At 39.0% G+C, this 27,890-nt stretch overlaps 2 protein-coding genes across 2 annotated transcripts in view; both read right to left on the reverse strand.

Annotated features, from left to right (window-relative positions):
- Positions 1–656: 656 nt before the first annotated feature.
- The window catches only part of LOC311081149 (uncharacterized protein), a 434,400-nt gene continuing 407,166 nt past the window's right edge, over positions 657–27,890 (reverse strand). The window contains exon 3 of the mRNA XM_084111566.1: positions 657–1,553. Within this exon, the coding sequence (XP_083967692.1) occupies positions 901–1,553 (653 nt within the window). The 3' untranslated portion in view covers positions 657–900. The remainder of the gene's footprint in view (positions 1,554–27,890) is intronic.
- Positions 11,218–26,037, reverse strand: LOC311081141 (tripartite motif-containing protein 16-like). Its single transcript, XM_084111553.1, has 6 exons — positions 25,392–26,037; positions 21,542–21,637; positions 21,222–21,455; positions 18,372–18,531; positions 18,169–18,216; positions 11,218–12,327 (listed from the first exon to the last, which is right to left on the reverse strand). The coding sequence occupies exons 1-6, from the start codon at positions 25,959–25,961 to the stop codon at positions 11,804–11,806; spliced, it is 1,632 nt and encodes a 543-aa protein (XP_083967679.1). The 5' UTR covers positions 25,962–26,037; the 3' UTR covers positions 11,218–11,803.

Genomic DNA, 27,890 nt, shown 5'->3' on the forward strand with positions numbered 1-27,890 from the left:
AACCACAAAAATCGGTGTTGCCTACACCGTGTTATCCTCTTTTTAAAATTTGCACCCTGTTGACTTCAATGGGGCAAGTTTTAAACCAGCTTTTAGCCTCTTAACATCCTTGATGTGTCATTACAAGTGCACAGCCAATGTGAGTGATTCCTTCAGAGTGAACACAGGTGAATCTGACTGCAGTAGATGTGAAAGATATGAATAAAAATTATGTTATTTCAGCCAGCGCTCATACCTGTATTTACATCCTGTTTTCGGTCAAAGTCCATAGTAATCGATTGTCGAGTTCACGCACATAGGTTTAGTTACCTATGATCACGCGCGTTAACTCGACAATCGATTACTATTTCATTGAAGTCAACAGGGTGCAAATTTTAAAAAGAGGATAACATGGTGTAGGCAACACCGATTTTTGTCGTTGTTCTCTGTATTGACAGCACTCCAAATTTACAAAAAAATGAGCTCAATGTTAAAATTGACCGGAGTTCTCCTTTAACGTCACAGGACGATGCTGTCAAGCAGTGATTTCCCATTGTTTTTCCCATGGTATAATAACACTTGTTGGAATCGTACTGGTCAGACGAAGTCTGAGCATTGAACAGTGTAACATCTAGATGAAATCTGAGCATTGAAACATACAAAAATAAGAATATAAAAAAAAAAACTCTGCTCTTTTTATTATCATCACTTTGTCTCCTGATTCTGCTCTTCCCTGGCTTTCACATTCAAACTCTCAGGCTGATATAAGGCTGTTTATAGAGTCTTGAGGTAAAAGACATGACACGCTGTTGACAGGTTTTGCTGGGTTGCACACCAGACTTTTGACAAGATCCGACATCCGGGACTGGATTTGATATTTCTGCTGTGGGAATTCCATCCGTGTGAATTTTCATGTGCCTGTTAAGACTTCCTTTTAGAGTGAAACTTATTCCACACTGTTGGCAGGTGAAAAGGCTTCTCTCCAGTGTGAGTTCTCATGTGGGTCTTAAGGCTTCCTTTTCGGTTGAAACGCATTCCACACTGTTGGCAGGTGTAAGGTTGCTGTCCAGTGTGAATTCTCATGTGGGAATTAATGTTTCCTTTTCGGTTGAAACTTTTTCCACACTGAGGACAGGTGTAAGGCTTTTCTCCAGTGTGAACTCTCATATGGGCTTTAAGGTTTTCATGATGATCAAAACTCTTTCCACACTGAGGACATTTGTAAAGCTTCTCTCCAGTGTGAGTTCTAATGTGCCTATTAAGGCTTCCTTTTAAATTGAAACTTATTCCACACTGTTGGCAGGTGAAAGGCTTCTCTCCAGTGTGAATTCTCATGTGGACATTAAGGTTTCCATGTACACTGAAACTCTTTCCACACTGAACGCACATGTAAGGCTTCTCTCCAGTGTGAATTCTCATGTGCCTGTTAAGGATTCCTTTTTGATTGAAACTCTTTCCACACTGTTGGCAGGTGAAAGGTTTCTCTCCAGTGTGAGTTCTCATGTGGTCTTTAAAGCGTCCTTTCTTATTGAAACTCTTTCCACACTGTTGGCAGATGAAATGACTACCAGTCCCTGAGAAAGAAGAAAGAGAAAAAAAAATTAACTCCAGTTTAATGGCATAAATCAACAGACGTTCAAATATTAATACATGTAAAGTATCAAAACCAACTGCAAGTGAGCGACCACAGCAGAGCAAAACAAGAGAAAAAACAAAACAATGATATACAATGAAAACAATGAAAATTACCAACATGTAAGACCTTTTAATGTTTAAATATCAGAAAAATGTTTAATTATTATTAATTATTTTTAATGTTTAATGTCTAATAATGTTTAATTCAGCAGAAAAACATATTTGTGCAGATTTTTAATCAGGATTTGCATAGAAACTGCTTGTTGAAGTTACAAATGACCTGCTTTTACCACCTGATTGTGTATCAAAGGAAAATAATGACGAATGTCTTTGAAACACAAAAACATGTTGAATTGCAAAAAAAATGCATTGTTTTTTGGGGGTGCTGAAATTCTACATGGTTGTGTATATAAGCTGTGAATATTTCAACTGAAGACATTTCACACACAATTTCAAAACTAAAAAAAGTCAATTCAAATTCACCTTACAGACTTAATTTGCAAAATATTAACTAGGTTTAAAAATACCACCTATAATATTTAAAAAGGCAATTTTGAGTCCATTTAATTTCACTTTACAAATTCACTTCCACAAATTCAGTGGTTCAGAATCGGCAGAATATTCAACAGTGCACATCTGGGAACTGCAGGATTAGCAGTAGAGTACCGCTGCTAAAAACAAACATTACACCGGAGGAAGACCTATATTTCTCCCTGTTGCTTTGTTTCCTTAACTTTATATAGTTGTGCTGTATCATGGCTTGTGTGTGGCTTTGCTGCAGTGCTGGGGTTGCCCTCATACATCATACTCCAGGATTCCCACATCTTAACTGCTTAATGTGAAAAGTGTGTAACGTGGCTTCATGGAATAATAAAAAGACCAAACTCAGTCAGTACACATTATACAGTTGATGAAGATACATACTATACAGGCTCGCAGATGAGCCCAGAATATGAACGCATGTGCAAAGATTCACGTTAAGCGTATTCCCATAAAGAAAACCCTTAAAGATATATGAGGTCGATCCCAGCACTGCTGCATTTTTTTTTTTTTTTTTAATTGTGCTTTAGTTTACCAGTGTTCATCCACACTTAAACTTCAGCTCAAAAATATCTGAACATACAATATATCAAAATAAAGAATACAAATAAATATATATATATATAATTTATTTATTACAGTATATATATTCTAGTTTCATGGATTCTTTTTTATCAACACTGGAATATGAAGTTTAATTTAAAAAGCGACAGTTTTAACAATTTTGTCAAACACTGCGTCTGGCTCGTATTCAGAACTATTTTAAAAAAATTAGATGGAGAAGATCGCATTCATCAACACACCCAAAGTATTCAGAGCCTTACACCTCTTCATGGGCTCGACATTTCATTCAGTAATGTAATTCATTCATGTGTAATAGCGCCCCCTACCGTATAACAAGTGAAAACTAAGAACTCTGTCAATGTCAAATCCTGTCAATGACGGAGAAAGTTTTGAAAGAGAGTTTTTCAATATCTTTGATGATGTATTATTACTAACATTAAAATTACACTAACATTAACTAAATATTAAAATCATTTCATTATCATCATGCCATACAAACATGACAGAATTGTCCATTCCGAATACGTGTGTAATGTTCTTGCATGCTTTGTTGGATCTTCACTGAAAAACTTCAGTAGCTTAAAGGGTTAGTTCACCCAAAAATGAAAATTCTGTCAGTAATTACTCTCCCTCATGTTGTTCCAACCCCGTAAGACCTTCGTTCATCTTCGGAACACAAATTAAGATATTTTTGATTAAATCTGAGAGCTGGATCACTTCTTCATAGGCTTCTAAGGGAATGAAACTTGCTGGCCCAGAAAAGTTATTAAAGACATCGTTAATATAGTCCAAGTGACTACAGTGGCTCAATCTTAAGTTTATCAAGCGACGAGAATACTTTTTGTGCGCAAAAAAAAAAAGAAGACTTTATTCAACTATTCATTTCCTTCTCTCTGGGCCTCGAGTGAGTTCACATAGTGTAATAGCGCAGCGCATCTGTGTTGTACGTCACACGTAGGCTCACTATTGGCCGACGCTGGTCATGTGTGTGATGCGTGTTTTTAAATACACACTTGCCTTTTTAAATGGTTTAAAATAGCTAAAGTTGGTTTTGGGCCGTAACAGTGTATTTTGAACATAACAGCACATCTTAACAAAAATGTATAACTGATGATCGTGCAATTTTTAATTTAATGTCATACATCTGATCTTGACAGAAGATGTGAAAGTCAAGTGCTCAATTTGTCTTTGATTTAAACAGATTGTGATAACACTTTGTTTATAAGTCAAGTCTTTTTTTTTTTGATCATCTGAATTTTAGTAACTAGTAAATGTTTTTGTTAGATACTATTGCATAATTAAGTGATAAAAATGAATAGTTTTTCTTGTTTTTCATTCAGGAGTTGATTTGGGGTTTAAATGTTATGGAAAATAATGTTGTCTGAATTATTTTTCCCAATTGAATGCGTAATAACGAACACCAAACATGGAAATCGGATCTTCTCAGGTTGAAGGCAGCACTAGTTTGTCTGGTCACGTGATCTCAACATGTCTGTCCACATGAGGTGACCAGCTCCAATAATCAAATAATTTGGACATTCATATGACATTCTTTAAAAATATCATTAATTTCTTTAGAGCTGGACATTTACATTAGGATCAAATGAATAAGTTCAGCTTTGAGAATGAAACCAACCTGTTTGTTCCTCAGTTTCTTCTTGTTTCACTCTGAATGTTTCTTCAATCTTCACTCTCCTTTTTAATAAAAACCATCTTTGTTTGTTCCTCAGTATCTTCATTTTTCAGTCTGAATGTTTCTTCAATCTTTATGTCTTCACCTTCCTCTTTAATAAATGCCATCTTTTTAATAGTGTGTTACATGGATCTCAGTCGCTTCACCAGGTTTTTTTTTCTGTGTTTTTGTCCTGTTTAAAATGAGAATAAATAGAAAGAAAAATCAACCCAAACTAAATCTGAGTGTGTCTCAATCAGCTTTAGTTCAATAGTTCAGTTCACTAGTAAGAGAGTCAGTGAGAGAGAGAGTTAATGGACTTAAATCACCTGATTAAAATATACAAATAATACAGAAAGTTCATATTTATTATTTATATTTCGTATTTAATATTTGTTACAATTAATAGATTAGCCTACACAGATTAACGAAAACAGCAGCTGGTTTGTAATAGTTGTCACATTGTGTTTGATGTTCAGTTGAATCAATTGTTTCTTGACATGATTCAGAGTTTCGAAAAGCTCCGTTTCTCTAATCACTTCTTTACAATAAACTTTATTCGCGTTATTGAGAGCGAAACGAGACGCTCAATTTCTCTTAATCAAGGGTGGATGGGATTTACTCCAATAAATAACGTTCATTAATGTTAAATAAAACATTGCAACGTTACTTTCAAGAGTGGTTAATTTATTGTAAATATGATTAAATTGACTGAACAGTTTGCATTGATTTAAACACTTTAAATGCGTAAAAAACACAAACCTTTCTTTAACAGAATCACAAGAGATGCAGGAGCACGGCGCAGCCTGATGACATCACACAACCAGACCAAAATAAAAGTCCCGTTCACATGCCGCTGTCTGTCTCTGTATAAAAGAGTAATCCTAGAACTGAGGGTGTATTCGAAGTCTCCCAGATAAACCTGTTACTTAAATAAAATTAATCAAACAAATCATATTACTTTGTCACTAAAAATAATGCTTTATGTATATTTGACATTTTTTATATATTAACTAAATGACTCCCACTCCACCTGTAATATTTTTGCCTACTGATTCATGCATTCAACTTGGATTATTATGAAATAATTAAGTTTAATTTACAACTTTTTTTTTTCTTTTTTGCTTACTCTTAAGTTATAAGCAAGTGCATAGAATATATATTTTTTTGTATTATTTGCAGTGTGAGTAACGCATTACAAAAATAATGCCATTACAGTAATATTGTGATGAATGCTGGGGATTTCTCTTTTTGTTTGGCTTTGGCACTGCCCATCTGAACCTTTCTACAGCACGTTTTCGTTCTACAGACTGAAGACAGCGATAATTGCACTCAACTGGAGAGGTGAGAGGGCATTTGAGAGATGAGAGAAAAAGCGGCTTGGCAGGAAGTGAACGTGACTGGTTTCTCGCTCTCAGGGTAAGATGGGGATGCTTTGTGTTGCTCAAGACCATTAGGGTTCATCCGGCAACAACCCTTTGTCTGGCCTAACCCTAACCCTAACCAACCCTAAGATGGGGATAACCACTAGAGTGCAGTGCTGTGTTGGAGTACACTTGTGTTTCGCCATTTGTCCTAATGAGGGCGTACACAGTAAATGTTTGTTGAACTTATTTAAATGTTTATTTATATAATGGTTATATTTTTCTAAATAAAATTCTCTATAAAGCGATATTTTTCCAAAAAGTCCGGTGTTGTAACGTACCCTCTGTCCTCCATAAATCTGGTTAAACCTCTTTAAAAGAAATCAAGAGGTTTACTACAATATATTACTTATAAAATTATGTGGGTAAAATAGCATGTCTATTTCCAGTAGCTGCAATTTGATGGCAGACAGACAGGGAATAAAATCAGCATCTTTTAAGCCACTACATCAACATCTCTCATCACAACCACGATTGAATGATAAGAGCAAATCAATTGTAACTCTAATGAAAGTTGTCTCTAGTACTATGATACGGTCTAAATCCTGACTGGAAATCTTCCCAGATTCCATTTCTTTCTAAAAAGGAACATAGTTGTGAGGATACAGTGATTCTCAACCTGTGGGCCGTCAAAAATGCAAATGCGGCCCACGATATGCCGACCACATTTAAAAAATAAATTCCAGTTTTACTTAATTTTTTTTAAATTATTTTTGTTTTTAAATTAAATTAACATTAGTTAAAAAAAATAAAAGTTTGAACTATAATGTTTTTTGACATATCACAGAGCTGCCAACTCTCACGCATTCACCGTGAGACTCACGCGATTGACACTTTTCACACGCTCTCACGCCACACATCCATTTTCTCACGCACAGACAAATCGCGAAACAAAGAGGACACGGAGACCGACAGACTAGACAGAGCAGGTTACTTATGATATAAAAAAATCTCAGCTCTCAGATTCTGTCAATTTTATTACGAAATTCAAACAATAAATACCGTTTTGGCGCTTGACACGTGACAGATAGCTAACGGCACGTGACCCGATTATCTCTACTAGCTAATAGTAAATAAACACGAATTAACACTGTTGAAAGATACAGTACAACTTACCGAAATGTATATTCATCATACATAATATCGACCAATCAATCAAACAAAGGGGTCAATAAAACAACTGGAGAACAATTATGTCACAAAACATTTACCTCAGCAAAGCCATTTAATGACCATAATATGGGCTATAGCACGTTAGTTGGCTAGAAAAAAAAGAGCTATAGAGAGTATTTTGCTAAATATGTGTACTATATTACATATTTGTTATATTTTTACTTATAATCATTAAATAAAGATGTTATTATAATAAATAAAAAAAACGCATTATATTTAATCTGAGTTATTTTTAACCTTAAATAATACTGCCAGTTGATAGGGCTCTCTGTATGTTTACAGCATTAGGTGAGTTGTTTTTTTTCTTGAGAAAAATTAACGCCTATCTTGTGTACCTAATATTTATCCAAATGAGTCAATATTAAATCAAATCACAAGAATTGAATTGAATTGAAATAATAAAAAAGTGTAGCTTACCAGAAATTGTACCATTTAAACATTGTAACATGTTGTCACTAAACCTAATAAAATTCAGTTTAGTTACTAAAATGTTAGTGACAATCACAATACACTTATTGTGATGCAATTATTATTTTTTTTACAAATAGACTTGCACTTGGACCATTGTGTGGCCCAGTGGAAAAAAAGGTTGAGAACCAGTGATCCACTGATTTAGATGATTTAAAGAGTTTAGAAAATTCTTCCTCTCTTATAGCAATGAATGAATTTAATTTTTCCTCAGCGACATTACAATGCACTGTCTAAAGTTATACTCCCTAATATTATCAATTTTGCAAGTAAAGAAGTTCATAAAGTCATTACTGCTATGCTGTTTGGAAACTTAAGAAGTTGAAGTTTTATTTCTTGTTAATTTAGCCACTGTATCAAATAAGAGTTTTCTTCTAAGAGAGAAAAAAAAAGCAAATCAAGCAGGTTTTAAGCCCTTTCTGAACACAATCATGCACTATTTCCACGAAATGCGAAAATCTCTAGTTCTGTTTTCTTCCAGTTACACTCCATTATTCAGGCTGCTCTTTTGAGGGCCAGAGTGTGCACGCTGTACCACGGCATTGGACTATTTCTTTAATCTTCTTTAGGTGCAAAGGAGCAACTGTGTCTAAAGTGCTGGAAAAGAGAGAGTCAGTGGTTTCTGTGGCAATATCGATTTCTTTTAAGCTATTTGGGATGCTGAGGAGATGAAACTGATCAGGAGGATTATGTATAAAGCAAACTTAAGTGGCAGGAGTTCAGTCATATTTGTAACAGGGAGTCATGATCTGAGATGTCATCGCTTTGCTGCAGAATTTCAACAGCATCAACATTGATTCCATGTGACAATATTAGATCTAGAGTATGATTACGAAAATGAGTAGGTCCTGACACGTGTTGTCTAACTCCAATTGAGTTTAGAATGTCTCTAAATGCCAATCCCAATGCATCTTTTTCATTATCTACATGGATATTAAAAGCACCAACAAATAGGACTTTATCTGCAGCCAGTACTAACTCTGATAGAAAATCATCAAATTCTTTGATAAAGTCTGTATGGTGCCCTGGTGGCCTGTATCCAGTAGCCAGCACAAATCTCAAACGGTATTTATCATTTACATTAGATTGTCATAATTCCTGTCTTGTGTTCCCCTTGTCTTGTGTGGACTTGTTATTTCCTGTTCTGTGCCATGTTTTGTAGTCCTTTGTAGTTTTTCTTGTTTATTAGTCTTCCCAGGTGTTTCTGATTAGCCACGCCCCCTTGTTACCTTGTTTAGCTTGTTAGTCTCTGTATTTAAACCCTGTGTCTTGTTTCAGTGTTTGTGGGTTCTTGACTTTGTCCTGTTCCCGAGTCCTGTTCCCGAGTCCTGTTCCCGAGTCCTGTTCCCGAGTCCTGTTCCCGAGTCCTGTTCCCGAGTCCTGTTCCCGAGTCCTGTTCCCGAGTCCTGTTCCCGAGTCCTGTTCCCGAGTCCTGTTCCCGAGTCCTGTTCCCGAGTCCTGTTCCCGAGTCTATTTAATAAAGCTGTTGCATGTGGATCCTGCTTCCTCCTTTGATTCAAGCCCGCATCATTACAGAAGAACCCACCACGCCTAATTCTGGTTCCCAGAATGGCCACCGTCACGTCACCTGAGAGTCTCCAGCCAAGAAGGCGGCCACGCCTAATTCTGGTTCTCAGGATGGCTGCCTTCACGCTTCCTGAGCTTCTTTCTGTTCCTGAGGCCGTGTCTGTTCCTGAGTCTGAGCCTGTTCCTGAACCTGAGCTTCACGTCACGTCTGCCGATCCAGACACTGTTCACGTCACGTCTGCCGATCCAGAGACTGTTCACGTCACGTCTGCCGATCCAGAGACTGTTCACGTCACGTCTGCCGATCCAGAGACTGTTCACGTCACGTCTGCCGATCCAGAGACTGTTCACGTCACGTCTGCCGATCCAGAGACTGTTCACGTCACGTCTGCTGATCCAGAGTCTTCGGACATAATGGCCGCCGCCGAGCCAGTGTCTCCGGACAAGATGGCCGCCGCCACGTCGCCTGAGCCCTCAGCAGAGATGGCCGCCGCCAAGCCTGAACCTGAGCCCTCAGCAGAGATGGCCGCCGCCACGCCAGAACCTGAGCCCTCAGTAGAGATGGCCGCCGCCGCCACGCCTGAACCTGAGCCCTCAGTAGAGGGGGGCAGGAGGTCCCTTGATAGGACCATGGAGGCCGCGTCGCCATGGTCTCCTGAACTGTCTGGTCCGCCCTGTAGCCCTGATCCGCCCTGGCCTCCTGAAGGGTCGTCTCCTCCCTGGCCTCCTGAAGGGTCGTCTTCTCCCTGGTCTCCTGAAGGGTCGTCTTCTCCCTGGTCTCCTGAAGGGTCGTCTCCGCCCTGGCCTCCTGAAGGGTCGTCTCCGCCCTGGCCTCCTGAAGGGTCGTCTCCTCCCTGGCCTGCTGAAGGGTCGTCTCCTCCCTGGCCTCCTGAAGGGTCGTCTCCTCCCTGGCCGCCTGAAGGGTCGTCTCCTCCCTGGCCTCCTGAAGGGTCGTCTCCGCCCTGGCCGCCTGAAGGGTCGTCTCCGCCCTGGTTACCTGCACTGCCTGCTCTGCCCTCCGCCCCGGGTCCACCTCCGCTCCAGCACCCTCCTGGACTGTTTTCCTGAGCGTCTGGAATCCGCTCTTTAAAGGGGGGCTATGTCATGATTCCTGTCTTGTGTTCCTCTTGTCTTGTGTGGACTTGTTATTTCCTGTTCTGTGCCATGTTTTGAAGTCCTTTGTAGTTTTTCTTGTTTATTAGTCTTCCCAGGTGTTTCTGATTAGCCACGCCCCCTTGTTATCTTCTTTAGTTTGTTAGTCTCTGTATTTAAACCCTGTGTCTTGTTTCAGTGTTTGTGGGTTCTTGACTTTGTAATGTTGTTTGTCCTGTTCCTGAGTTCTGTTCCCGAGTCCTGTTCCCTAGTCTAAGTCTGTCAGTCTGTCTAGTTTTGAGTTTATTTAATAAAGCTGTTGCATGTGGATCCTGCTTCCTCCTTTGATTCAAGCCTGTATCATTACATAGATAGTGTTACATTAAGCACCAACACTTCAAAAGAATTATATTTGAAACTAGACTTCTCAGTAATACTGAAAATATTACTATAAATTACAGCAGCACCTCCCCCTTTTTCCTTTCAGACGAGGCTTATGTTTATAACAGTAATCTTGTGGGGTGGACTCATTTAAAGTAATGTAATCGTTTGGTTTTAGCCAGGTTTCTGTCAAACACAGCACATATAGGTTATAATCTGTGATCATTAACAATAAGTGCTTTTCAAGAAAGGGATTGAATATTCAGCAACCTGAGATTTATCATTTGTTCAGCTGTATTATATCTGTTTTTTTATTTGTTGAACATCAATAAAACATTTACCCTTACATGGGTTTGGGAGTTTTTTGTATTTCCTAGTTTGGGGAACAGACACAGTCTCTATATAATGATATCTAGGTGAAAGAGTCTCTATGTGTTGGGATTTATCTGACCTCAGTGACAGCTAGCAGATGGTCGGTTTAGCCAGCCTGTCTGCTTCCTATTCTGAGCCCCAGTTAGTCAAGGTCCAGATCTAAGATTATGTGCCATATTACTAGAAAGAAGAGCAGCAACATCCCAGGAGGGATGAATAAAATCTCTTTTTAACAGGTCAGGTCTGCCCCAAAAACTTTTCCAATTGTCTATGAACTCTATGTTATTCTGCGGACACCACTTAGACAGCCCGCTGTTGAGTGAGGACAGTCTACTATGTATCTCATCACTCCTGCGAACAAGAAGGGGTCCAGAACAAATTACAGTGTCTGACATCATACTTGATAAAATTAGATAATAACAGATGTGATTGTGATGATTAAATTATATGAAGCAATATTACAAGTTAAAAATACATGTTAAAAACGATGTATGAATTAATAAAGCAAAGTTCAGATTATGTTGTATTGTGGAATAGACAATATGACCAAAATCTTACTTCAAAATACAAGACATTTTAACAATAACAACAATCAGGTCTGTAAATCCAATTCTAGCATTTTTTATTGAATGACACATTTTATTTAATGGCAATTTTGATAGTAATAATAAAAATGATTTATGTGACACTATCACTGTCACTGAATGACTGATTTCCATCAACACAAATAGAGCTTGAGAAAAGCACAGATACACACCGTCACTCATCGTGACTCACAAACACACACACTGAGCTTACTGTCTATATAAGGATTCATTAAACACATTTATTCTGACATGTTATTTCACTGACAGAAGTTCAGCTTTAGTATCAATGTAATGAAGAGAAAATAAGAGACTCTATTACACCTAACTGTTACTGATTTATCAGCTCAAAGCATTATGGGTAGAACCTCTCTACAGTCTGTTCTAATTCATCAACACAGTTTCACTGATGATTTACAGCCAACCCAAAACCCAGGATAGAGCGGTTGAGTGAATGTGGTCTGGACTGTGTGGATGAGGCTCATTGTGTCAGAGACGCTGTAGAAGGACAGAGTTCCTGCACTGTGATCCACATACACTCCTATTCTACTGCTGATGGACTCTACAGGGAGTTTAGTCTGGATGTTATTGTGTTTGAATGAGTATCTGGAGGGAGAGCAGATCAAACTCCAGGACTGATCATTATATCCAAACAAACACTCATTACCCGATCCCTTCCTGCTGATGCTCTTATATGACACTGATATATACACAAATTTTCCACTCCACTCAATCTCCCAGTAACAGCATCCACACACACTCTCTTTACACAAAACCTGAGACCAATGATCAAATCTGTCTGGATGATCAGGATACGGCTGAAGCTCTGTGACATTGACAGTAATCACTCTGTTCCTCTCAGACAGATGGAGGTGTTTATGTGCTGTGTTCTGATCCAGAGTGAGCTGATGGGAATCTGATGGAGAGAAAAAACATCAGATGAATCATCTGACTGATATCCTGTGCAAATCATGATAATCCATCATCCAAGTCCCTTACATGGATGATTACCTTACTTGTAATTTGATTTACAAAGGTTTTTTTAAGCATTTAGGCCTATTGTTTGTGATTTTTAGAGCCATCTTGAGCTTTCTTTAAATTGCTCTCTGTTGCCTTAAAGAGACTTGAGACAAAATCATATTTAGGATAAATCCACAGCGGAATTAGTTTGTTCTTACTTTCCTGAAGCTTTTTTACTACTGTGATTTTATCTCTAAATCTTGGATAAATGTTTTTAAAAATAATCATATATCCATTAGTTCGAGACCCAAAGTCTTGAGTCCATTTCAAATCTTGCTTTTTTTCTTTTTTGGGGGGGATTTTAGTAAGCATGATATAGTTATGCTCTCTGTCCCACTTTTTAAATGTGCATTTTTTTTTTTTTTAAGACAGTAAAGAGATTATGTTAATAAACATTTCTATTTTAACTGACGAAGGCAAACAGCTGAAATATTTTTTATCTCCTGCTTGAACCTAATAAAAGTATTTAGTAGTGCAGAGTAGTGCAGACCTTTTTGGATTTCCATACTTTAAATCATTTAAAATAACCCACATTTCTATTTTTCATTTCAATTTCAATCTTTCTGTTCATCAAAACATTTTATCCAAAGCGACTTACAACTGAGGAGAACAATAGAAGCAATAAGACCAGCAAGAGGGCAACAGTATACAAGTGCTGTAACAAGTCTCAGTTAGTCTAATACAGTTAAAAACATTGCAAGTTTTTTGTTTTTGTTTTTCAAAAAAACAAATAGAATAGAATAGGCAGGTGCTACTATTAATTGGGCAGGTGCTGGCGAAAAAGATGTGTCTTTAGACATTTTTTTTTAAATGGCTAAAGACTCAGCTGCACAAATTGAGATTTGCAACCTGCAAACTGATGAAGAGTGGTGTGACGTGGGCTTTCTTCAGCTTGTTGAAGACCACCCTCGCTGCTGCATTCTGGATCAGTTGCAAAGGCTTGATAGTACATGCTGGAAGGAGCATTACAACTGTCCAGTCTGGATAGAACCAGAGCTTTGGACAAGGAGTTGTGTGGCCCGCTCTGATAGGAAGGGTCTGAGCTTCCTGATGTTGTATAAAGCAAATCTGCAGGACCGGGCCGTTGTAGAAATATGGTCTGTGAAGCTAAGCTGATCATCAATCACAACTCCAAGATTCCTGGCTGTCCTGGAAGGAGTTTTGGTTGACAAACCCAGCTGAATGGAGAAGTTGTGCTGAAGTGTTGGGTTGGCCGAGACCACAAGCAGCTCTGTCTTAGCAAGGTTAAGGTGAAGGTGATGGTCCTTCATCCAGCAAGAAATGTCTGTCAGGCAGGCTGAGATGCGAGCAGCTACCGTCGGATCATTCGGCTGGAATGAGAGGTAGAGTTGTGTGTCGTCAGCATAGCAGTGATAGGAAAAGCCATGTTTCTGAATGACAGATCCTAGTGATGACATGTAGATGGAGAAGAGAAGTGGTCCAAGCACCGATGTGGGTTTCTTAAGCAGTGGGGTTACCCGAGCCTGCTTAAATGCTGTGGGAACAATACCAGTGTGAAGAGAGGTGTTAATAATGTGAGTAAGTGCAGGTGTAACCAGGGACGGATTGACAATCTGTGCGTTCTGGAAAAGTCCAGAACGGCCGTCCAACCGAGGGCCGTCGGCACAAAAAAAAAAAAAGTCTAATAAAGCAGTATTAACAGCCAACAGCAGGGGCACTAATATGATCACTTATGCTACGTGTAAAAAACAACAACTGAGGAAGAAGAGTCGGCCTATAGCCACTGACATTTTATAAGGCTGCACTTTTAAATTTGCTTACATTATATTTGAATAGCAGTGGTCTCCAACGTGGTGCCTGTGAGTTGCCTGCTAAACACATTCTATAAATAGCCCCAACTTGCCGTCGGGGTTCCAGACTTCGAATAAATGGTATAATTTTGCGACCTTTTCAACTAAACGTTTCAATTTGAACTTTTGCCTCTACAAAATTACCCAACTCTCTTTGATTGTACGCTGTCATTTGCGTTGCGTATGAGAAACATCAAATGGCAAACGCTTAAAAAGCGGAACAAAACTTGTTTGATCTGAGCAGCGCATTATCAGCTCGGCCCAAAAAACAGCGATCGCGGACAAAGCTGATCTCGATCACGCGAACATTATTACACAGAGCTGCGCGATCCACTGAGAAGCATTTCAATTCAGCGCAGAATTCTCTATCTCTATTATAAACCACAAATGACTATGTGATTTAAGCTTGTAAAAAGCCAGATGAAACAGCGCTGATATTCTCAACATATTGACACACAAAAAAAAAAAACCGGCGAAACATTGTTCCGAGAACAAACCAGTTAGAAGACATTACACACCAAAACCTATGAATTAACTATTAAAAATGCTGTTATATTAATACAGTTATGTATAAATGTATTAAATGTAATGCAGTAATGTTTTTGTTTAGAAGTTATGGCAGTTTATTATTTTTTTTTTCATTTTTTTTTTTCATTTATATTTATACTAAATGTTTGGGCTACTGTTTTTGATAACACGTACAATAGTTTTATAGAAAATCAACTAAAAAAAAAAAAAAAAAAAAAAAAAAATTCAGAATTTTTCAGAATTTTTTTAAAACGCTTTTAAGTCTGAACCAGAATATCAAGATATTTTATTATTTCCCATATGATGGTGAAAAGTAAAAAAGCTTCACCATGTTATGTATAATAAATATTGGAGTATAACAAATACAAATTCCTTCTAGATGTAGCCCTTGCACACAAAAAGTTTGGAGATCCCTGGTATACAGTAGCCTAACTATATGTTTTATAATTACAAGTTTGTGTAATTTGGGTTACTGTAGCCAGTGACATTTCATTATTTGTATTTTATGGCATTGTACATTTTTTGTTTTTATTTGAAGGCTGAGGCTTCATTAATAAACACAACCCCAATTATCATCATTGGTTTTGAGATGTTACTTGCTGTGAATACCTGTCTGATAGGCTACAGTATTGTGGCATAGTATCAGGACATCCTGGCTAGTGTCTGTCCCACACGGCTAGAGGCGAATGGCCGGATGATGGGCCTATTTGGGAGAAAGTCCAGGGCTGTTTTTTAGCCCCAGTCCGTCCCTGGGTGTAACTGAGGAAGAAATGCCTTGGAGGAGGTGAGTGGGGATTGGATCAAGCGGACAGGTAGTAGGATGATTGGAAAGGATAAGTTTGTAAATTTCTGCCTCCGAGATTGGAGAGAGAGTGTGTATTTGTTATGATGTGTTTGTCAGTTTGTGGTGAGGAGAATTGGCCGCTGATGGTTGTTGTTTTGTTTATGAAGAATGTTGAATGCTGTAAGAGTAGATGAGGAAGGGAGGAAGGAAGGAGGAAGGGGGAAGGAAGGAGGAAGGAGGAAGGAGGAAGGAGGAAGGGGGAAGGGGGAGGAGGGCAAAGGAGAGAAGAGAAGGTTTCGAAGAGTGTGCGGGAGTCAAAACAATTGCTAAGTTTGTTGTGGTAAAATGTCGTTTTAACAGTGGAGACATTTGCAGAGAAGGACATGAGGAGAGACTGATACAAACTAAGGTCAGTAGAATTTTTTGATTTGCGCCACTTCCTCTCTGCGGCCCTGAGTTTGGAGCGATGTCGATGGAGAACATCAGATAACCTGGGGGCACAGGGGGTAGCGTGGGCTGGTCTGGATGAAAGGGGGCAAAAGTTGTCTAAACAAGATGTTAGAGTGGAGCAGAGAGTGTCAGTAGCACTGTTAGTGTCCAGTGCTGAAAACTGAGCGGGTGAAGGAGGTGAGGATGAAACCATAGAGGATAGGTGAGAGGGAGAGAGGGAGCGTACGCTGAAAGGTGACCAGTGGAGGAGTGTGTGTTGTGTCAGGATTCAGTTTGAGGTTAAAAGTGATGAAGTGGTCTGAGGTGTGCAGTGGAGTAACAGCCTGGGTTTTATCAAGGTGGATGTTGAAGTCACCGAGTACCAGAGGAGTACCGTCCTCAGGGTAGTTTGAGAGTAACACATCTAACTCCTCTAAGAAGTTACCCAGCTGACCTGGGGGACAATAAACAACTACAAGGTGGATTTTAGCAGGGTGAGTAATAGTAATTACGTGTGATTCAAATTAACTGTTGCCAGCTAGAGATGGTAAAGGATAAAATTTCCATTCATTTGAGATAAGCAGACCAGTACCTCCACCCCTCCCAGTCCCAGTTGGGCGAGGGGTGTGGGAAAAAGAAGTGTCCTCAGGTTTAATCGAGGTCTCAGTGAGGTTGAGACTTGAATGAGTAGCAATAGATGAAATAAAGTCTACTTTGTTTACAGCAGACTGACAGTTCAAGAGACCAACTGGAATAGAGAGTAAAGTAGTAGAGGACATAGGGGCAATTTACAAGTGTTAGCAGTAATAGTAGATATTTAAAAGCACATAGTGAATACAGATCACTAAAACATACAAATGAGAACATGCTGTAGAGAAAGGAAAGAAAAGGGAGAAAAAAGCAGTACTCAAGTGCCTTGTCGGTGTCTTTGCCCGGTGGAGTCGCGCAGGTCAAGTCCCTGGTCTTTACACTCTTCGGTCTTCACACAATGAGGGCTTCACACAAGGGCTGCCGAGGTGCACTAACCAATTATATATACGCCTAATACCCCGTTATTGAATACAGCAAGCCACGCCCTACTACTTAGCAAAGCGAAACTCAAAAGCCACGCGAGATGCACAACAAAAACAAACGCAACTTCAGTAAACAGTAAATAAAACAACATTTCCCAGTAACTAAGAACCGCGCTAAAATATAATGAGAAAAGTAAACACTCTCAAGCTGATGACCCCTCCTGTTGCTTGACTGCTTCTTCAGATAAAAAACACCTCCACACATTCCACATTTTTATTTTACATTTTAAAATATATTCAAATAGAACATGGTTCTTTAAAATCATAGGGATATTTCACAATATTCCTGTTTTTACTGTATTTTGAATCAAATAAATCCAACCTTGTGAGCAGAAGAGACTTCTTTCAAAAACAAAGGCGGAGCCGGCAGTGCAGTGCATATATATTCAATGTAAATTGTGATAATCGTAATTAATAATCCCAATTACAATTTCAAGGGAATAATCGTCAATTATGATTTTTGTCATAATCGTGCAGACCTATTCTGTGGTGTGCATTGCGGTATTGTGGAGCCCCTTATCCACAATTGGCTTTATGCCCAGCTGCACTACTTCCTGAACTTCAGCCAGTTTCCTGTCTGTCATTATTGGACAAACTGATTAATCCAGGTGTGTCTGATTATTGTTACTGAGGTCAGGCACACCTGGATAAATCAGTTTGTCCAATAATGGCAGACAGGAAACAAAGGAGCTGGCTGAAGTTCAGGAAAGCACTGAAACCTTAATTACGTAAATTATCACAAACTGCAGCCAATCAGCAAACAAGAGGCATTCATATTAATCTTTCCAACAGAAAACAACAACACGAAAAAAACGTATCGTGTTATATTATGTCTGAACCGTCTATTCTTGCCACATTGGTGTAAACTGTCAGGTCACACAATACACAGACAGTTAACGTTCTATTTTTGAAACACTCAACTTGTTTGTTTTTCTTTTGTAAGTAATTGCAAGTTTCATCTTGTAAATCTTCAAATAAACGCCACCCAAAAACACCTTAAGACCCCACCCCCATCACACCTCTGTCTCTTCAGTCATGTTTTCTTTCACCTTCTACAGGAAGAACATGAACACACTCATTGAGTTTTTCTGCTTGTTTTCTTGGTGACTTACATTTTAGGAAGTCGTTCCTGGTTCTGGGAACAGTGTTGGTAAAAGTGACTGTGGAAATCAACAGACATGAAGAGTGTGATTATCATGTCAAGAGAAAATTATCCCTGCATCCGTTCTAAGACATTTCTAACATGATCTTCTACATGATATGAGATGATGGAGGATAATAATTTCTGAGAGCTGATGAATCTCCAGGACTTTACCTCTGTCAGAGATCTTCTTCAGCTCCTCTTTGCAGAAATCCTCCAGTTTGCCTCTCAGCCAACGGACAGATTCTATCACGCCATCAAAAGAGGAGAGAGAACTGAATGGATTGTCATTTCCATCTGTAGATTCAGGAGGAGCTGAGAGAGACTGGAAACTCTACAGAAAACAGAAATCAAAGCTCATGACCTCCACACTTCATCAATAACCTGCACTACTGTCAGATTTGTGCAGCTCTTGTTGATCTTTAGTAACTCTCCTCAATCCAGCACTTTCACAGCATCAGCTTCATTCTTCTCATATTCATTATATCATGTTAGAGCTACAAGTTCTAGCGTTTTCCACTTACACGTGGAAACTTATGTGAACGTATGTGTCCACTTATGTGAACTTTCTAGGAAAACACTAGGATGATCAAACATCTGGCAATTCACAAGTTGGTTTGCCCATGTAATCTAAAAATGATAAGTTATATACCCCACAGTGGGACTACTAATGCTTGGATGATGAGTATGGTAGGAAGGTGCCTAAATTATGTTGGTGGAGGTGGGAGGATGCCAAAACAGCTGATGCCAGAGCAAGCTGATCGAGTGGTTGCTTATATGCTCTGGCAGTTAACTGAAAGATTAGATGGATTCACTCCTCCCAAAATTACATTGTGAACTCCGTTGAGTAGATTTGATCAGGAAAAGCATTTCAAAGGCCAATAAGTAGATTGAACATTATTTATAACTTTTGAGAAGTTAGTAGCTCTGAAAAAAAGACTCTTAGCAGGGTTTCCGCGGATCCCTAAAAAGTCTTAAATTAGATTTTTAAAATTTAAGGCCATAAAGAGTCTTAAAAAGTCTTATTATTACTTTTGAGAGGTCTTACATTTTCGATGGCAATTTGACTTAGACATATAAATGTTTTCCAAATTAAAACTAATTAGCTTACTTTTTTGTTTATTATTCTTTCTTTGTGGATTTGCTTGTTCACGTGACATTTCGTGTCACATTTGCGGCAGCATTACGCCTGTCTCCTGCACGCGAAACAGGAGGAGAGAAGGAGAAGCAAGTTGGTAAATGTCAGTTCAATTGTAAGTTTATTCTTTATGTGCATAGTGGTGTGCGATGTGTATTGTCTATTATGATATTGTAATCATTGTTTTAACGATGTACGAATCACTGTGAGCTGATCGCTTTTGTCTCTCGTGCTTTCACTGCGTGATGTGTGCAGTAGTTATGTGTGTGTAGGTATGTTCCCAAATGAGTTTTTGTCTTATATTTATATCATATTATGTTGTTATCATAGACCTACAATATCACATCAGCAAGAGTGCCGTTTTCCCGTGCACAATTGCAAATGTGATATTTATTTTATATAACAGTTAAATTAGCAATAAATTAACATTGTGAGTTACATTTTATTAACAATATTGTCAACATTGTTTATTTCCCCTTTATTTCGCCAACGAGAATTTCAAAATGAAACCATAGCAGAGTCTCAATGCAACAGACAGCGATGATTTTTTGACTGTAATCCGCGTTTTGAATAAATCAATTTAATGATTCAATGAACAATCACTTGCTTCTTTCCCGAATGAATCAGCCGTTTGAACAAATCGGTTGAATGAATGACTCCCTCAATTCACTTATTAAGACAGTGACTTGCCGCCACCTACTGGCAGTTTTAGTTTCACATTTAAAGTACCCTTTAATTATAACGTTAAAATTAGAAATCAGTTCATATTTAAATATTGAATAATAATAAAAAAAAATCTCATAGCTTTATTTATGCAATTGTAAATGCAGTGTAAATATATTAATGCCAGGTCTGATGCCGCTTTTAAGTCTCCTCAGCACTGCAAAGATGGATTTTGATTTAATGATTTAATTTGACTGGTAACAGTGGTATTGTGTTATTATTCTAATAGAATTTAATTTGAATGTTAGAATTTGACATAAAAGGTGATGCATACATCTACAAATGTCCATATATAGGTGAAAATGCCCCTGGAAATCAATTTAAGGTGGCAAATATTACCCCTTAATAAAAAAATTTTAATTTCTGTCACTGCTGTGAACTGACCACTGCATAGAATATGAAAAATATGAATATCTTTGTCAGTCAGCTGCCAACAACAGGCCTAAACCAGTCATGGCACCAAGCACAGAAACACAATCAGTAAAATATTATCTAATTATTATCCACAAAACTTTGAAAATATCAAAGTTTTCAATGAAAATATTCGAAAATATCAAAGAGACATATTTAGTCAATATTGCACACCCTAATGCATGGGATTAATTTTGATTTCTTCGGGTCTTAAAAAGGCCTTAAATTTGACTTTAAAAAGTGTACAGAAACCCTGTCTTAGGACACGATCCCAGGTTTTGAGGTTTAAATAAGCTGTAGCATCGCTAATATACAGCCTCAATTCCTGATTGAGGACTTTACTGTCAAATTCATTAATGTGTTAATGAAAATGATTATAAAAGGTTTCAGCAGGTTTGAAGATTATCTCATTTAGGTAATTACTCAAAATTTGTAGCACAAGTCAAAGATTGTAAAAAGATAAGTAAAGAGATGATGGGAAATCCTGCTTAGAGAAACTGAAACTAAAAACAGTTTAAATATTAGTGTAGTTTTAAATGGTTGTTGTCTGGAAGCTCAATATATCTTTCAGAAAAATGTTTCCTAAGAGATTTCCAGAGCTGAACTGCATTTCTAAGTGTGTCTCTTTCAAAAGAAGAAGATCAGATGAGAGTCTGACTGATGATGATATAATAACCGAACACACAGATCAACACTTCAGTCGATGGCTCAGTCAAGTCCACTATGATCCTGTTCTTCTAGATCTCTGTTACCTGCAGGAACTGGATGTGATCCTGTGTGTGTGAAAGCTGCTCCAGCTCAGCGTCTCTCCTCCTCAGATCATTGATCTCCTGCTCCAGTTCCTCCAGTCGTCCTTCAGCTCGACTCACTGCAGTCTTTTCCTGATCTCTGATCCGCTGTGTCGCCTCAGAGCGGCTTCTCTCAATGGAGCGGATGAGCTCAGTGAAGATCCTCTCACTGTCCTCCACTGCTGTCTGTGCAGAGCGCTGTTAGGACACACATCACAATCACACAGTGGCTTCAGTGAGTCCTGACTGAGACGTCTCAAACTTCTCTTCTTCTCCAGACTCACCTTATGAGACGCCACAGCCTCTCTCAGCTGCTGAAGATCTTTCTCTCTCTGCTGGATCCTCTGCTGGAACGACCTCTGCGTCTCCTTCAGCTGGTGCTAAAGGACAAACCAATAAAAGGAAACAACACAGAAATCATTAGGTAAACAGATATGAGTTCACATCTAGCCAAGCGCAGTACAAATCCACGGATGTGTTTTTGATCTGCCCTTTTTATCGAGGATACATTGAGAGGCGACTTGTGCGGACTTGAGACAGTAAGGTATCCCAGAAAGAAATCTTACATCAACAAGTAATCTCAGGAATCTTTTGAGTGGCAAAGGGGCAAAGATAAGTTTTATTTCTTTATATATTATAACTTTACTGTTGTATTAGAGTGCTGAATTCGTAAGTTTGACTGAATTGTTTGCTTGTCTTTATTTCCTTGTGCATCGCCCTTATTTACACTGCACACTAGGGATGTAACAATTCACTCTGAGCCATTTGAAAATCAATGAAAATATGTGACGATTCAAGTCAGTTGAGATGTTAATCGAATCGCGATACATGTTTCAAACAGCAGGGGCCGCTGAAGCTGTATACTGTGACCTCGCATTACAGGCACAATAGCAGCGAACGAGTTGTAGCATTAAACAGTAGGAAATATGGCGGAGGCAAGTGTGGATGTTGATATTGAAGATGCCCCATCCTCATTCAAATTGGAGGTGTGGCGGCATTCCAAAAGCTAAAAATGATAGCGGTGAGATGGTTACAGACAAGATGAAAACTCTGTGCAGATTCTGCAAGAAACTGTTGGTATACACAAATAGCACAACAATCATGATGCAGCATTTAAACCATCACCACAGTGAGAAGCTCCAGTCACCAGCTCCATCTGCACGTCAAAAGCTATTAACAGGCCAAACCGCCCTGACCAGCGGATTTGCAGCCCCACTCGGTCCGACGAGTACACGAGCCACGGAGATCAAGCAGTGCATCGGTGTATTCATGCTGAAAGATATGAGGCCATTTTCTGTCGTAGAAATTGCCCAGATACACCATCCCATCACACCTCCACTTTAGCCAGACTGTTATGCCAGCACTTTACAGGGAAACAAAATCTAAGGTAGTTGAGACCCTAAGAAAAGCAGATAGCGTGTTAATTACAACCAACGGCTGGACCTCCAGGGCTACCCAGCCCATAATGAGTCACAGCCCATAAGATATCCAGCGAGTGGGAGATGGTTAATTTTGTTCTTCAGACTTGCCCTCTGTTTGAATCACACACCACTGCTAACATTGCTGAAGTTTTAAAATCAGCCGTGAGTGAATGGGGGCTTCAAAAGGCTTACCATGGAATTGCTGTTGTCACGGACAATGCAAGAAATATTAATATTAATGTCAGAGAGGCTGGGCTAGCCCCCCATGTCAGGTGTTTTGCCCACACTTTAAACGTAGCCAGCAAAGCGGGTTTGAGTGTGCCTTCGAGTGTGCGGTTAGGTAGAGTGAGGAGCATTGCTGCCTTCTTTTACACAAGCTCCACAGCCACAGTGGCGCTCGCAGCCAAACAAACACTACCGGAGCTTCCAGCACACAAATTAATCATAGATATCGCTACGTGCTGGAACAGCAGTCTGGATATGATCGAACGCTATCTCGAACAACAAGCGGCTGTGACAGCGACTCTCCTGAGCAACAACGTTTGACGAAATGTCAGTGACATCGACACTTTGGATATCTCTGACATCCGTGATGCGGAGGACATCATGAGACTTCTTGAGCCACTCAAAACGGCAACCACAGTGTTGTGTGAAGAAAAACATCTTCTGTGTCTCTCATTGTGCCCTTAAAAGCATATGATTGAGCATAAAATGGCTTCCAACGAAGAAGACTCCCTCACTTTGAGCAGCATGAAGAGAGCAATACTGAACAACCTTTCAGACAGGTACACTTCAGAATACAATCACTTGCCACTCCACTGCATTAGACCCCAGATTCCGGGCCCTGCCTCATATGGAGAAAGACCAGCGAGAGGATGTATTCAGCAGACTAAAGGAGAAAGCTTTGCTGTTACAGAACCATGTATTATATTTATTTTATTCTCTTTCACTAAATATGTACATGGATTTCTTAATAATTTGTTGACTATTATGGCATATTTTTCTAAATGTGTTCCAGGTGTAAATGTTATAATGATACAAATTAAAACAAGTAATATTAAAATATTACCTTAATTGATAAAATAATGACATTGTGAAACCCCTGTCACTGCTGTACTTAGATTTTACTTAGTCTTTTTATTTCCGCTATTCCTCTGTGCAGGATGAGGGTGAAGGAGGTGCCAGTGGCCATCCCCCTGCAGCAGGGAATACTCTTGATCAGACAAACAGCACAGGAGCTGAGCTGAAACAACCTTCTCCCAAGAAAACAGCTTTAGAAGATCTCATTGGGGGGACTTTTCATGAACCAGCTACCCAGCCCATCAGTCAGATTGATGCAGAAATCAATAAGTACAGAGCTGAAACATCCATTTCCCTCAATAGCTGTCCACTCAAGTGGTGGAAAGAGAAAGCTAGGCTGTACCCAATGCTCTCTAGTCTAGCAAAGTCCCTAGTGAAATTGTTTATCTTTCTTTAGTGTGTAATGTGGTTGTTTTAATTCCTGTCTACACATACGCTAAATAAAGGGGGCGAGGCCTGTTAAGCTGGCCACACACTTGAAGATTTAAAGCCCGATTTTGAGCCTGATTAGCAACCCCCAACGATCTGGAGGGTGTGGCCCGATTCGAGGCTTCTCGCAACTTTTTGTCCAAAAAATCCTCAATTGTGTGGTGTCATTATGGTGTTAGTACAATTATTTGCTTTTGATTGCATCGGAGGCCGCATGATCCCAAATTCAAAACAAGTTTGATATTTACATCTCTTGATCTGGCTGCCTCTGACGTGATACCTGCGATTGGCAATGAGAGCGAGCAAGCTTCACCAACCGAATATTGCGTGCTTCTATAGCTGAAACTTGGCAGCCACAAACATGCCACGAAAGTGGAGTATTGAGAAAGATCACCCATATTATCTTGTTCTCCTTTCTTTTTCTTCCCGTAAAACAAAACTCATGCCAGGAAAACCAGCGAGTTTCCATGAGATCTTGTCTCACTGTGAAAGTGTTACAATCGACAGGTGTGTGGTCTCGCGGACAATATTCTAGTGTGTGCATTCGGAGGATTATAATGCTAAAAATCTGTTGAAACTGTCCTTATGTCTGTTGTCTCCCACAGTTTTAAAATTGGTTAAGATTTGAAATCCATCTAGTGTGTTCCTGGCCTTAGTAGTGTATTGTCGCCATGTTCAAGAGACTATTATTTTTACTTATTATTTTTACCACCCTGAATCTAAACCAATTTTTCGGCCTTCCTAATGCAGACTAACTTGATGGTTACAGTGTACTTTTAACACTATTCCTCAGCAGTATACAACCTCAATCTTGTTGTGTTCTCACTATAACTATAAAGATCTGAAACGCGCAGTTCGATGCCATTCAGATGTTAATAGATGTTACAAACGGAGTTTCAGGAGGAGCATAATTATTCAGTCCTGTCAATCATCATTACAAACGTATATAAGCAGCATTCATTGCGCCGTCCCAGCAACAATTTTTCTGGCATCACTCCACCTCCACTTCTATTTCTCTCATTTTCCCTCTACATAGCACCATTATTAGGGGGTTGAGCTCAAGCCGAACCTCCGTTGAGGACTGCAAGCCAAGTTAATTTACCATTAACTATTAAGGCTGGATGGGCAGCCGAACTAAAGCAGACCTCATAAATAAAATTATAAACCTGTAAATGAGCATAATGGGATCTCTTTAAGTTCATACCTGTTTCTCTGTCCTCTGTGCTGCAGTTGATACAGTGTCGTGGTTTGTATGTTCATCCATACACAGCACACATATACACTTCTGATCAGTCCGGCAGAAAACCTCGAGGAGCTTGTCGTGTTTCTGGCAGATCATCTCTTGCAGTCGTCCAGTGGCATCAGTCAGATTGTGTCTCTTTCCTTTAAAGAAACTCTCATGTTGTTCAAGGTGATTCTGACAGTAAGAGTTCAGACACACCAGACAGGACTTGACGGCTTTGTGTTTTCTTCCAGTACAGACGTCACACTGCACATCTCCAGCGTAACAGTCAGCAGCAAGTTTAGTCTTATTCAGTTTCTCCACCATTTCAGCCAGAATGGTGTTTTTAGCTAAAGCAGGTCTTGGACTGAAGGTCTGTCTGCACTGAGGACAGCTGTAGACTCTCTTCTCATCCTCCTGATCCCAGCAGTCTGTAATACAGATCTTACAGTAACTGTGTCCACAGGAACTGGTCACTGGATCCTTCAGAAGATACAGACACATTGAACACATGAACTCATCCTGATCCACTGAATTTCTGGCATCTGCCATTTTACTGCATGAAGACAAAGACACAAACACACAACAGCTCAACAACACTTGTTTCTCTAAACTCAGGTTATTTTTATTTCCTGGTTCTGTGTTTGAGTGACGTGTGTAAAACAAGTTTGTCTGTAAAGCAGCTTCCTCATTCTTAAACCCGAAGAGCCTCATTGCTGCTAAGTTTTAGTTTCCTTGTGTTACAGAGAAGCAAGACAACAGCCTTAAAAATTCTACTGTAGGACTGAAAACTGTGACCAGAATTACAGTTCCTTTTTTTCAGATTAACAGTTTTTATTGATACTCACAGTTTTCAGAATACAACACAATAAATCTGTAAAGAATTAACATTTTCACCTCGAAACCACAACCCCAATTTGTACAAAACCAAAGAGCATGAGTTAAATCACCATCGTCAACCTTACATATCCAGCAATATGGTGTATCTTTTAACCCAAGCCTAAACAGCCTGGTAGGAATCCAGTAAAAACGGTCCACAATCTAAAACTTTATAAGGCGTATTCTTGCATCCCTAGATGCTGTTTTGACATTCTTTAAAACTCTATGCCATTCCTCATCATCGAATGTTAGGTTCAGATCTCTTTCCCAAATTTTCTTAAAAGCTAAAAAAGCTCCATCACCGATACTTTGATGTAAGTATGGTGTGATACACCATATGGTGTGGATACATGGTGTGGATACATGTATGGTGTGGATACATGTACACCGATACAACCAGGATTAGTACACTGATGCTTCGTGACCTTTCCCATATGCCAAAATTACCATACAGTGAACATTTGCTGACTCAGGAAGCTGTGTACTACGTAGGATTTGAGGGCGAACCAAACACAAATGAATCTTCCAGATGATTCGTTAAAAAATAATTCCACACAAAACTCAACACTCCAGACCCCAAATCAACAATGCAATCCAGACCATAAACGAAGGGAACTCCAGCCAGTCTGAGCTAACCAACGAACCCCCCAGCTAAGTACTTTATGGCCATGCAAGCTTCAAAGCAATGAGCCTTGCTTAAGGAAGAACATTTGTAACCTAGGTTACTATAGCCCATGTCAAACCTATAAAAAAAAAAAAAGAGAAAAGAATTGAAATTCGCATAAACAAATTTATTGATTTATTTTAATGTTTAAAAAATTAAATATTTTTTGAACGAATGTAGAAAATGTCGCAAATTGCAAATATTTAAACAATTAGGAATATCTCCGCCCTTAGGGTGTTGCGTCATCTGTCTCCGTAAACAGTCTCTCATCACGGAGTGAAGTGAAATGGCTGTCTGAGCAGTGATGCATGTCGATCGCAGTTCTAAAGTCAAGAAAGTAAGTGAGGAATACTAGATTAACTATTGAAATGCATAGTTTGAAGCATCGTTGACAAGAACATGTTATTTAAATAGTTTTAATTACGTTTCTATTGACTAAGGATTAAGTGAGAAGTTGAGCGAATTCGTCTGACAAAACTGCATAAAACAGATTCCCTTGATACATCGAGATCATTTCTGATCGTTGTTGATTTATTCTTGGTAAGTGAGCTCATAAATCTTCTTTTTAGTTATGATTTGTGCATTTTCAATCATTTTTGTAGAGTCAGGTGTTCATAACTGATACTGTGATTTATATTTCTTGTGAAATATGTTAAGAAATGAGTTTATATGTGATTTTATCACTTAAATTAGCTGTTGTTTTGCTGTTTAAAAGTGTTTATATCCGTTTTCTAACTTTGTGAGTGTGACGAGTGTAACGTAGCTCACGTGGAGTTTTTGCTAACCATGCGGGCCATGTGCTATGAGCTACGTGCTAATTGAGTGCACATACGTCTCTTCATGGCGTTATTCTTCATTAATAGTTATATTTCTGTTGAGAAATGTGGAAAAAAAGAAATAAGTGTTAAAATGTGCCTTGAAGCATTTATTGTGCTGAA

Source organism: Abramis brama, assembly GCF_963993115.1.
Source record: "Abramis brama genome assembly, chromosome: 4".
Classification (NCBI taxonomy): Eukaryota; Metazoa; Chordata; class Actinopteri; order Cypriniformes; family Leuciscidae; genus Abramis; species Abramis brama.